At 44.1% G+C, this 13,488-nt stretch overlaps 1 protein-coding gene across 1 annotated transcript in view; it reads left to right on the plus strand.

The window, feature by feature from the left end:
• LOC139422319 (speckle-type POZ protein) overlaps nt 1–13,488 on the plus strand; it is an 80,541-nt gene that overhangs the window by 51,075 nt on the left and 15,978 nt on the right. The window contains exon 6 of the mRNA XM_071173513.1: nt 1,750–1,877. Coding sequence (XP_071029614.1) covers nt 1,750–1,877 — 128 coding nt within the window. The remainder of the gene's footprint in view (nt 1–1,749; nt 1,878–13,488) is intronic.

Here is a 13,488-nt window from a genome sequence, read left to right on the forward strand (position 1 = left end):
ACACAAGGAGAGGAGCTGCTGGCCAGGGGACCATGCCTGAGTCTCTCACATATCGGAAAGGAAATAGAGAAAAGGCAGACTGAAAGATTTCAGACAAACAGGCAGACAAGGATAAGACTAAGATGCAGTGATTTTGCTCTGTGTGTTTGTGTATCCAACCATACACTACTTGGCATGTCAAGTCCATAAAAGTTTGACGTGGCTTTCAACAACACAGGTTTAAGATGAGAGTGAGAGACTGACGCAAAGCCTTTAAATGAAAGTCTTCTGACATCAGTTCCTACTATGCAGAGAGGAAAAGAGGAGAGTGACGATGAATAAAGTAGGAAAAAAAGAGTAGAGAAAAGAGCTTTTGGAGTGTTTGGATTTCTGTCAGTCTGAGAGGGTGGCTGTCAGGGCCTGTTTGTAGCCCATCTCCAGGGGAGGGATTAGAGGGAGAGGACCCCCTGATTGAGCACTGGGGTGGAGAACTGGATATGCGTACTGTACCCACCACTGCATCATACCGCTGCTGGTGAATTTCACATAGAGCTTTCAGCAGAGCTGTTACCCCATCTGAATGACTCCCACTTGGATATGGCAGGAGATCTCTTAACTCTTAAGGCTTGGACACCAGTAGCGTTAGCTGGCCGATGGTACTCAGCACCCCTGCTGTAATTTGCTAACCGATTCTTCATGTAGAATCGCGTGAAAACGTCTGTAGCCAGACGTCCATCAGTGGGTGGTTCCTAAAACACACCACGCCGAAAGAGCGGCAGACGAACGGCAGATGGGCTGTCGGCCTGGTGTGTTTGGTTCTTTAGACCCCAGGGATCCTCGTCCTATATGACAGGAGGGGCCTGCCCTACAGGAGGGGCCTGCCCTACAGGAGGGGCCTGCCCTACAGGAGGGGCCTGCCCTACAGGAGGGGCCTGCCCTACAGGAGGGGCCTGCCCTACAGGAGGGGCCTGCCCTACAGGAGCTTCTTAGATGGGATCATGTCATTCTATACATGACCAGGGATCTTTATGTGAAGTTTCATTGGAGATCTTTGAGAGGGTCTTGGAGTAGTAAAATGTCTGGGCAGGGAATTAATTGTGATCTGACTTGGCAGACTCTTTGATCCAAAGCCATTTACAGTAAAGTGAGTGCATTTATATTTGTAGTATGTGATCCCTGAGGGACTTGAACCCATGACCTTGGCGTTGTTAGCATCAGTCTTACCAACTGGGCCATCAGAACCACTATGGTACAGCAGTGTCTCTGACTCTAGTTATTGTGTTATGTGCGTTGAGTATGTCCTCAGTGGTTGTGTCCCAAATAACACCCTATTCCCTGTGTAGTGCACTACTTTTGTTGTACACTATATAGGGAAAAGGGTGCCCTTCTGGACGCAACCAGTGTATGTACGTATTCCTGGAATATGAAGGACCCCACGAAGGTATTTCTCTTGTGTGTTTGTGGTGCACAGAACCCTCCCTGCCTCTTCTCAGGCAGACATAGTTGGCAGTCCATAAGCACTTTATAATGGGATGCTTTGATCCCTGCTTATCCCACCTGCTTATCGTGCCTGTGTGCCAGAGATGAGGGAGTGTATGAAAAATGTCTGTGGAGTGTGGCATCGTTTTCTTATGAGGTGTTAAAAGTCCCCTGCAGGTGACACTTCCTTCATTCAACCTCCTGTCTGGCTGTGCTCACTCTCACTTTCTCCTTTCTCATGGTCATGACAGACACACGTGCACTAACTGTCTGTGTTGTTCCCTTTTACAGAGAGCCAGAGGGCATACCGGTTTGTCCAGGGGAAGGACTGGGGCTTTAAGAAATTCATCAGGAGAGACTTCCTGCTGGACGAGGCCAATGGGCTGCTGCCTGACGACAAGCTCACTCTCTTCTGTGAGGTAGGACACAAGTTCACACAACATAGAGACACAGGTAACTGCCAAAATAAAATTGAAAGCAGGTGCAGGTGTTAATTAAGAAATGAACATCCCATCATGCTTAGGGTCATGTATAAAAAAAGCCCAGTTGTAGATTATTTTGTCTACCCTGGTTAGAATAATAGATGTCAGTGACTTTTAAAGAGCGTCTCAAAGGAGCATATGGGGTTAAAGGGTGTGTCAGTCACCAGATCTCAACCCAAATGAACACTTTATATTAGATTCTGGAGTGGCGCCTGAGACGGTGTTTCCACCACCGTCAACAGAACACCAAATTATGGAATTTCTCATGGAAGAATGGTGTCGGATCCCTCCAGTAGAGTTCCAGACACTTGTAGAATGAATGCTAAGGCACGTTGAAGCTGTTCTGGTTCGTGGGGCCCAACGCCCTATAATGTTGGCAGTTAGATGTATCTCTGTAGACGGGTTGGTTGGTTAGCAACTACATCGACTTGTGCTCAAATGTGGGGCAAAACAGACGAGGTTGGCTTATATTGTTGATAACATGTAAACAATATTTTGTCCCCAATGTTTATTGAAAACCTAATTAAAGTTGCACAATGAGAACTTGTCTCTCAAATAGTTTGTTGCGGTTGTTGGTTAACTTGCTAGATAGCACATGTTTTTCCATGTTAGCATAGATGTGAAATCAGTCAAAACACTTCAAAACAAGGCATGGTATCAAAAACAAGATCAAATGAGCTGAAACGAGACACTTACGATTCACAACATAGTTTCTTGTCGTTGTTGCTAGCAATCTGGCCATCCAAAACCATAACACACGGCCTTATGCTGCTTTGAAGTGTGCACACAGCTACCCCGTTTATAGGACACACACAGCTGACCCGTTTATAGGACACACACCGCTGACCCGTTTATAGGACACACACCGCTGACCCGTTTATAGGACACACACAGCTGACCCGTTTATAGGACACACACCGCTGACCTGTTTATAGGACACACACAGCTGACCCGTTTATAGGACACACACAGCTACACTGGGACTAGGGCCAGGAGTCTGTCTTAACCATGTGACCTGACCAGGAAAACCTCATGGGTTATCACTAGTTGCCACAAAGTCATAAACCCTGTCTATTCCTGCAATTACTCTTCGCCAACCCCAACCACACTGATAACCTTATGCCTAACTTTTTAAATTATGACCAAAAAGGTCTGTGTGGATTCTTATTCCGTCAGTTTGTCAGTAGGGCTCAGGTCAGATGCTGTGTAGTGTTGGGCTAGATTATATCCCCTGTTATTACTAGGCTGTAACAGAGGGGGCAGCAGAGGTCAACCATCTCTCTCTCTGTGTCGCCCAGCCCCCCCTGTTGGATCGGGGAACCGAGTAGAGGTTAACTTTCTGGATATGTTAATGTTCTCGTTGTCATGCATTCACCCATAAATGTTTAAAAAGCATGGTGGTGGCTGTTTAAAGCAAACCTAATTAACCCTGTGGGTATGGTGCTGAAATCCATGTCTTGAAGTTTCCCCCTGTTTGTTATGAGAGAGAGAGAGGAGCGATGTGCAAGTCTGTTTAAAGTGCTTCCAAACTGGGCCTATTGACAGACGAGTAAGAGGGGCATAGCAGCTACTACAGAGCTGTGGGGGAGGTGTGTGTGTGTGTGACTGCGTGTACTGTGTGTGTGTGACTGCGTGTACTGTGTGTACTGTGTGTGTATGCACATGTCCCTGTGTATGCGAGAGAGGGTTGGCATAGAGAGTACTTCCAACATAGCCCTCCCCAGTGGTGTTAGGCTGCTGGTTGGTTATAGTCCTGATTTTACTATATACCAGCATTTATGCACGGACCGGTTTAGGTTTTTTACTTTAACTTGTAAAACGGTATTTGAAGGTTTGGTTTGTAATATGCCATGTGTAATGTCCATTTCCTCGCAGACCTAGCCTTGCCCCGTCTCACTCAAGGAGCTCATTTGTTGTTGCTTAACCACAAGACACTTGTGTTCAGTCTGCATGATCAATGCAGCACATGCAACAATGTTGATGACAATGAAGTTTTCACTTAGCTTCTTAAAACTTCTTGCGACGAGCAAACCCGTATCCGGGAGTGTAATCATAGCCTCAAGCGCATTACCATAACGCAACGTTTCCTATTCATGAAAATCGCAAATGAAATGAAATAAATATATTCAAACACAAGCTTAGCCTTTTGTTAACAACACTGTCATCTCAGATTTTCAAAGTATGCGTTACAGCCAACACTAGACAAGCATTTGTGTAAGTTTATCATGGCATAATGCTATGCTAGGCTCTGCTGGCAGCAGGCAACATTTTCACGAAAATAAGAAAAGCAACCAAATTAAATCATTTACCTTTGAAGAACTTCAGATGCTTTCACTCAGGAGACTCCCAGTTAGATAGCAAATGTTCCTTTTTTCCAAAAATAATATTCTTGTAGGCGAAAAAGTTCCCGTTTGTTCATCATGCATGGCTGAGAAATCGACCGAAAAATACTTAAACTATAACGCCAAACTTTTTTCAAAATTTGCTCCATAATATCGGCAGAAACGCGGCAAACGTTGTTTAGGATCCATCCTAAAGGTGTTTTTAACATATGTATTCGATAATATATCCGTCGAGGCAATTGGTTTCTCATAAGAAACGATTGGAAAAATGGCTATCTCAGTATTTTACGCAAGATTTTCTCAGGGAGACACCATGTGACCACTCGCTATATATGGTCCCTTACAGCCATTCTCCAATGGAAATGCCTAAAAAGACGTCACAATGCTGTAGACACCTTGGGGAATGCTTGGAAAACGTAAGCTCATTCGTAGCTCATTCACAGCCATATGAGGAGTCATTGGCATGAGGCGGTTTCAAAAAATGCGGCACTTCCTGATTTGATTTTTATCTGGGTTTCGCCTGTAACATCAGTTCTGTGGCACTCACAGACAATATATTTGCAGTTTTGGAAACGTCAGAGTGTTTTCTTTCCAAAGCTGTCAATTATATGCATAGTCGAGCATCTTTTCATGACAAAATATCTTGTTTAAAACGGGAACGTTTTCATCCAAAAATTTAAATAGTGCCCCCTATATCCAAGAGGTTAATATAAATACACTGAGTTTGAGTTTCTTACAACCAGACCTCAACGAACACCATTGGGATGAATTGGAATGCCGACTGCGAGCCAGGCCTAATCGCCCAACATCGGTGCCCAATCTCACTAATGCTCTTGTGGCTGAACGGAAGAAAATCCCCGTAGCGATGTTCCAACATCTAGTGGAAAGCCTTCCCAGAAGAGTGGAGGCAGTTATAGTAGCAAAGGGGGAGACCAACTCCATATGTAATGCCCATGTATTTTGGCCATATCACCCAGCCCTAGTGTGAGTTACTGTAGTGAGTAGAGGTCGACCGATTAATTAGTGCCTATTTCAAGTTTTCATAACAATAGGTATTTTTGAATGCCTATTTTGCCTTTTTACATTTATTTATTTTTTTAAACCTTTATTTAACTAGGAAAGTCAGTTAAGAACACATTCTTATTTTCAATGAAGGCCTAGGAACGGTGGGCCTTGTTCAGGGGCAGAACGACAGATTTTCACCTTGTCTGCTCGGGGGACCCAATCTTGCAATCTTACAGTTAACTAGTCCACCGCTTGTAGTGGAAATTTCCTGTATTTACCAAATCATGAGAGCAAACCACACAAGTCAGAGTTATCATAAAGTCCATCTTTAATTATATGAGCTCCATCACAACCCTGTGACTCTCAGATCAATTCAGTGTCTATAAATGAATTCTCTGAGAGTCCTTACAAAACAGTTCTTAGTATCATTTATAGCCAAGACACACCCATCTCAACTCACATGACGAATAACAGATCTTAGGAACATTACAAAGGAAGACTTTACTTGAGAGAGGAGTATTCCATAGCCAGACAGCATTAGCTATAAATTATCGTTCAGTTTGCTCTCCTAAAACGAGGTTCTACTTCTCGTTCTTGGTATAACATAGTACATATACATCAATTGTCATTTTAGACACTCCCATTCTGGACAAGCTCACGGAGACACAGTGACTGGCACACAGGCATTGTGGAGCCAAGAGATAATTGGTTCCCCCTCAATCATCCCTTCATTTAGGATATACATCAATTGTCATTTTAGACACTCCCATTCTGGACAAGCTGACGGAGACACAGTGACTTGCACACAGACATTGTGGAGCCAAGAGATAATTGGTTCCCCCTCAATCATCCCTTCACATGGTTTAAAAGATATGTTTACATATGAAGACAAGCTTGACCTCTCCCCTCTCTGCGGCCCAAGTAACTGAACCCTGACAGAGAACAGATAACTGCAACCGGCCAACAGTATTATCCAAAAATAGACATTCTAATGACATATCTCACATAAGATGTTTTATTTTTTATTGCATGCTTATCTATGTTACGCAACTATTCTGATTAATCCCCAACACGCTCTAACCACCCGCCTCTCATTACACTCCACGAGTAGCCTGCCTGTTACGCGAATGCAGTAAGCCAAGGTAAGTTGCTAGCTAGCATTAAACTTACCTTATAAAAAACAATCAATCAATCATAATCACTAGTTATAACTACACATGGTTGATGATATTACTTGTTTATCTAGCGTGTCCTGCGTTGCATATAATCGATGCAACGCAGGGGGATGATTTAACAAAAGCGCATTTGCGAAAAAAGCACAATCGTTGGACGACTGTGCCTAACCATAAACACCAATGCCTTTCTTAAAATCAATACACAGAAGTATATATTTTTAAACCTGCGTATTTAGCTGAAAGAAATCCAGGTTAGCAAGCAATATTAACCAGGTAAAATTGTGTCATTTCTCTTGCGTTCATTGCACGCAGAGTCGAGGTATATGCAACAGTTTGTGCAGCCTGGCTCATTGCGAACTAATTTGCCAGAATTTTACGTAATTATGACATAACATTGACGGTTGTGCAATGTAACAAGAATATTTAGACTTAGGGATGCCACCCGTTAGATAAAATACCAAACGGTATGATAGTTTCCGGATTCGACCATATTAATGACCAAATGCTCATATTTCTGTGTTATTATGTTATAATTAAGTCTATGATTTGATAGAGCAGTTGGACTGAGCGATGGTAGGCAGCAGCAGGCTCGTAAGCATTCATTCAAACAGCACTTTCGTGCATTTTGCCAGCAGCTCTTCACAAGCACAGCGCTGTTTATGACTTCAAGCCTAATGACTGGTGTAACCGATGTGAAATGGCTAGCTAGTTAGCGGGGTGCGGGCTAATAGCGTTTCAAACATCACTCGCTCTGAGACTTGGAGTAGTTGTTCTCCTTGCTTTGCAAGGGCCGCGGCTTTTGTGGAGCGATGGGTAATGCTGCTTCGAGTGTAGCTGTTGTCGATGTGTTCCTGGTTCGAGCCCAGGTAGGGGCGAGGAGAGGGACGGAAGCTATACTGTTACACTGGCAATACTAAAGTGCCTATAAGAACATCCAATAGTCAAAGGTTAATGAAATACAAATGGTATAGAGAGAAATAGTCCTATAAATACTATATTAACTACAACCTAAAACCTCTTACCTTGGAATATTGAAGTCTCATGTTAAAAGGAACCACCAACTTTCATATGTTCTCATGTTCTGAGCAAGGAACTCAAATGTTAGCTTTTTTACATGGCACATATTGAACTTTCTTCTCCAACACTTTGTTTTTGCATTATTTAAACCAAATTGAACATGTTTCATTATTTATTTGAGGCTAAATTTAATTTTATTGATGTATTATATTAAGGTAAAATAAGTGTTCATTCAGTATTGTTGTAATTGTCATTATTACAAATACATTTTTTAAAAACCGGACGATTAATCGGTATTGGCTTTTTTTGGTCCTCCAATAATCGGTATCGGCGTTGAAAAATCATAATCGGTTGACCTCTAGCTACCACAAGGTCTTCCCGTGGGCAGGTAAGACTGTAAAGTACTTCAATATTCCTGGTCCTTGTTCCCCCTGGGATGCAGTCTTTACTACCATTGGAGACCTGTCTCCTCGTTCTCTCATTCTTTCTTTCTCTTTTTTTTTTATTTCTCTTTCATTTTTATCTTTCTCTCTCCTCTCTCTCTCTCCACTCTTTCTCTCTCCATTTGTGAGAATGCTGTTCATTGACTACTGCTCAGCGTTCAACACCATTGTCCCCTCCAAGCTCGTCACCAAGCTTAGGACCCTGGTACTGAACATCTCACTCTGAAGCTGGATCCTGGACTTCCTGACGGCCGACCCCAGGTGGTGAAGGGTAGGCAACATCACGTCCACCAAACTGACCCTCAACATGGGGCCCCCACAGGGGTGTTCTAATCTCTAAGGACTTAAAATGGTCCACGTGCACAGTCATGAAGAAGGCGTGACAGCGCCTCTTCCCCCTCAGGAAGTTGAAAAGGTTTGGCAATGGGCCCTCAAATTCTCAAAAACGTCTACAGCTGCGCTATTGGGAGCACCTTGACTGTCTGCATCACTGCTTGGTACGGCAACAACACCACCCTCGGTCGCATGGTGCTAGAGGATGGTGCGGACAGCCCCCTCGACTGGGGCCGAGTTCCCTGCCATCCAGGACCTCTATATAAGGCGGTGTGAAAGGAAGACCCGGACAATCATTAAAGACTCCAGCCCCCCAAGCCATAGATTGTTCTCTCAGCTCCACACAGCAAGTGGTACCGGTGCATCAAGTCTGACAACAACAGGGTCCTGAACAGCATCTATCCCCAAGCCATAACACTTCTAAATAGGTTCTAGGGAATATCTGAGTTGGCCCTCTATGGCACGCTCACAGGACTCTAAACACTCACGCACACTGACACTCGAATACACACACATTTATACTGAATCTACATACATGCACACACACTCACATACAATTATAAACAGAGTAGCAGCAGTGTAAATTATCATACACTGAGTATACAAAACATTAAGGACGCCTGTTCTTTCCATGAGATGCTGACAGTGCATGTCAGAGCAAAAACCAAGTCATGCGGTCGAAGGAATTGTCTGTAAAACTCAGAGACAGGATTGTATCGAGGCACAGATCTGGGAAAGGGAAACATTTCTGCAGCATTGAATGTCCCCAAGAACAGAGGCATCCATCTTTCTTAAATGGAAGAAGTTTAGAACCACCAAGACTCTTCCTGGAACTGGCCGCCCGGCTAAACTGAGCAATCAGGAGAAGGGCCTTGATTAGGGAGGTGACCAAGAACCCAATGGTCACTCTGACAGAGCTCCACAGATCCTCTGTGGAGATGGATGAACCTTCCAGAAGGACAACCATCTCTGCAGCTCTCCACCACTCAGGCCTTTATGGTAGAGGGGCTTGACAGAAGGCACTCCTCAGTAAAATGCACGACAGGCTGCTTGGAGTTTGCCAAACCCCCCCCCCCCCTCTCTCTCTCTCTCTCTCTCTCTCTCTCTCTCTCTCTCTCTCTCTCTCTCTCTCTCTCTCTCTCTCTCGCTCTCTCGCTCTCTCGCTCTCTCGCTCTCTCGCTCTCTCGCTCTCTCGCTCTCTCGCTCTCTCGCTCTCTCGCTCTCTCACGAATGAGGGAGAGGGGGATGACGGGCAGAATTGGATGGATAGAAGTTTAGGAGAAGTGTTTTTACTTTCTTCACTTCTCTAATGAGACACCCTGGTAAATGGCTGGTCTCTCTGTCTCTCGCATCTCTGACAGGGCTCATACTAACCTCACTCACCAAGGTCACAGTTTAAATACACTGTATGGATCTAGTTTTAAAGCAGTGTAATGTATGGAACTCTAGCGCCGGTCCTGGAGAACTAACCGTATGCAGGATTTTGTTCCAAAACCACCTGGGATGAAGCAAAACCTGCACACCAGTAGTTCTCAAGGGCCGTAGTTTTCCACCCCTTACATACGTTTGTTGGAGAACTTCCTCATAAAATGTACTGTATCTCTGCCTAAGGGGTTTTGCTTACTGTTAAGTGTGGCTAGCTCTATTCAGAAAGTTGAACAGAAGTGTCTTTCGGATACTAAGTCATCCTAAATTGGTAAGTCAGTGGTCCACCTTTAGGCAGACAGTGTCAGAGAGCCTCGGCTGGTGGGCATGATGGGCTTGTTTCACCCACTCTGTCACCTCAGGGAGTGAATGAACCACTGAAGGGTTTTCTCATTCTACCCCAGCATAACTCTTTCTTCATAACAGTGATGATACAATAGTGCTTCTAGTCTCATCCTAACCACCCTACAGCCTCTTTGTATCCACAGAGCTTTCTTTCTATCTTTCTCTCTCTCCTCCGTATCCTCTCTCTCCTCTTTTTATCTCCATCGTCTCCTCCCAGGGAGTGTGTAAATAAATGAGGTGGGTGCTGATGTTCAGCTGTTTCCTCCTCTTACTCCTGCTCTTTCTCTCTCACTCTCTCTCGTTCTCCTGGCTGTCTGTGGGTAAGCACTTTGCTGGGTGACAGCGCCCATCCTTCACAGGGCCCTGCCATATGCCACGCTGCTGTCAGAGGAGACTGCTGCAGATGCTCCAGCTGCTCTCTTCACCCCTATCTACCTCCCTACACACCTCCCTTTCTCACCTCACACACCTCCCCAAAACTGAGACAGGGAGATGTGTAGAGGCTCAGTGAGACTGAGACACAAAGTGAGAGACTTGGTTAGGGAGGATAGGCAGAGAAAGAATGGGAAGGATGGAAGATGGGTGTAAGAGGGTGGAAATAGTTTGAGAGAAGATGTAACAGGGTTTGGAGTAGGCTTGGGTGGTATCCAGATTTTCATGCTGTCATATCGCCCTTCTCATATACCAGGATTTACGGTATAACCGGCATAGCACACAAGGGGGTGCTAAAAACACAAGAAAAGCCCATTGGGCCTGTATTACCAGAATGCTAACAAAATTAGCACAAACTACTATAATAGTGAAATCACATAGCTAAATGCTAACGGGCAAAAACGGATAAACTATTTGCAAAGACTGGCAAACCCAGCTCGTAAAGTTATACAAGCATAGCGACTAGCTACCGGATATCATTTTCGATCTGTATGGACATTGACAAGCGAAAGTGAACAAGATAGATTGTGCAAATGAACAAAGTTGTGATGCTTGCTTTTCTGAAGGAAGAGAACCATGTGTACATGGAGAAGAGGGAACACTAGTAGGAAGCACAGGGGAAAAAATAACTCATCCAGAGATCTTTGACTTCTGGCAGAAAGCCATACTAAGATAACTGATGGAAACATTGAGTAGTGAATTGCACATAAGTGTAAGTACATCACCTCATTGCGCTGCACAACAGAGACTCACTGATAGATATAGAATGCTATGGATTCACCACATGGCTTTCTCCCGGTGTGCTGTTTATAAACAAACACGTGACTGGCTCAACTGTTCTGGGGAACTGCGATAAGCTTCATCATTTAAAATGTGACAGGTGAAATGAAGAAAGCTTTATCTCCTAACGTATTGCACATGTGGACTGCGGGTAACAACTTAAAAAGTGGCTACAAATATGAACATTTATTGAAAGAGTTTGAATAAATATTTTTGAATATTGGCAGAACCATCCCGTGGCTTTTTCCAAATACACCGCTATACGATATACCGCCCGAGCCTTGTTTGGAGTAGGGAGAGAGCGAGGGTAGAATGGTGTAGGCGACAGAGAGAATAAGTGAGGGAAATAAAGCAAGATGACACTTGAGAGAAAGAAATAGGGTTAGAGACCCAGTAACTGAGACGGACAGATGAATAGTGATAGATGGAGAGAAGGTGAGAGAGGAGAAAAGTGCCTTTGTTTAATGTTGATCCTCATGGGGCGGCAGGCAGCCTAGTGGTTAGAGCATTGGACCAGTAACCGAAAGGTTGCAAGATTGAATCCCCGAGCTGACAAGGTAAAAATCTGTCCTTCTGCCCCTGAACAAGGCAGTTAACCCACTGTTCCTAGGCCATCATTGAAAGTAAGAATTTGTTCTTAACTGACTTGCCCAGTTAAATGTAAAAAAGCAGTTAAATGTAAAAAGTTACAAGAAGCTTGATCTTTCAAGCTAATGTTAGCCGTTTAGCAAAACCTAGCTGGAGAGAATTTGTCCCATCTTAGATAATTAACTTAATAGTTATAAGATATATAGCTGGCAAACATTAGTAGTGAATATCATACAAGTGTAACTTGATCACCTCTCTTCAGTTGCGCTGCAAGGAGTGACTGGTCTCAAGAAGCTTCTTTATAAACAAACACACGTGACAGCTGTTTTGGAAAACAAGTACGGGTAAGCTTCATAATGAAAAATAATGTAACAGTCAAAATAATGAATGTAATCTGCTTTGTCTGTTACCTAGTGCACAAGTTGACTGCATGTATTTATATGAAATGTACAAATATTCAAATTTGCTTAAAACGGTATCGTACGAGGGTATTTAGAAACCCTAGTTTCGAGGCCTCCTCATTCAGGTTGAGAACAAGTTACACCTTGACGCAACAACACCAACAGATCTTTAAACCCAATCCCCAAAAACTTTAGTTCTTATAAAAAATGAAGCACCAAGTAACTGTCTTTCTCCCGTGCTCCTCCAGATCGTTTCCTTCAAGCGCTGTTAAATCGGGCCTCTGTCTCAAAGCTATCAGTTTAGTGTCTCTGTGATCTTCCAGCAGAGAAAACACAACTAGTTTCAAGGGACCTGAATGGCTGGCCTGCCTGTTTTCCTGCATCCGTGTGTCTGCGTCAGTCTGTCTGCATTTCTCTCTGCCACCCAGGCAGTTGTTTGTCTTTGTGGAAGAACAAGGCTGGCGAGACAACAGTAACACATGACTCCGAAACAATGGGAAACTGGCTGCTGTGGCTCCGGTCCTCTCTCTCTCTCTCTCGTGCGTGTCGTTCACCAGCTTGACTTCAAATCATGCATGAAATATGCCTCTGCCCCCATCTGTGTGTCGATCCACTCAAAAACGTCTGTGGCGGACGGGTGCAGGTGCAGGCTGGTCTGCTGAAATACCAACTGTAGATCTAGTCCAGTACCCTGGTGTGAATGGTGTCTCCACAGACTCAATGGAATGCTCATCAGTAGTGTTAACTGTCACTCACCGTCTAAAGTATGGGAATAATTTGTCTCATCCGCTATGAGGCTTTAATGGGTTGCCAGCAGGGTTTACTGGTATGTTTTGCCCCAGTTAAGCACCTAGATTTACGTAATTTGGTTTAATGTCTGCATGTGTGAGTGTGGGCTTTTAGATGTATGTGGCCTTATTTTGGGGTTTGCTGATACCTCTGAGGAAAGTATGTTTATAAAGACAGTGTGTTTGCATTCAATATAGTTTGTGTGTCTTGAGCAGCGCTGTTTACTCTGGTTGAATGGAGAGCAGCTGGAGAGAGAGCGGATGAAGGGCCAGTCATGCATTATAAAAAGCTGCTGATGAGTTCTGCGCTCGGGGGTTCAGACGACAAGTTTATAAGATCACACACCTATTAAGGCAGAGCTGAGGAAAGGTGTGTGTGCGTGTGACCCAGTCTGCTCTGGATTGATCAGAGAAAAGTCTCATATTGAACATAAGACACAGTGGAGGGAAAAGAAAGTGTTCCATAACTTAATG

This window comes from Oncorhynchus clarkii, chromosome 12 (genome assembly GCF_045791955.1).
Source record: "Oncorhynchus clarkii lewisi isolate Uvic-CL-2024 chromosome 12, UVic_Ocla_1.0, whole genome shotgun sequence".
NCBI lineage: Eukaryota > Metazoa > Chordata > Actinopteri > Salmoniformes > Salmonidae > Oncorhynchus > Oncorhynchus clarkii.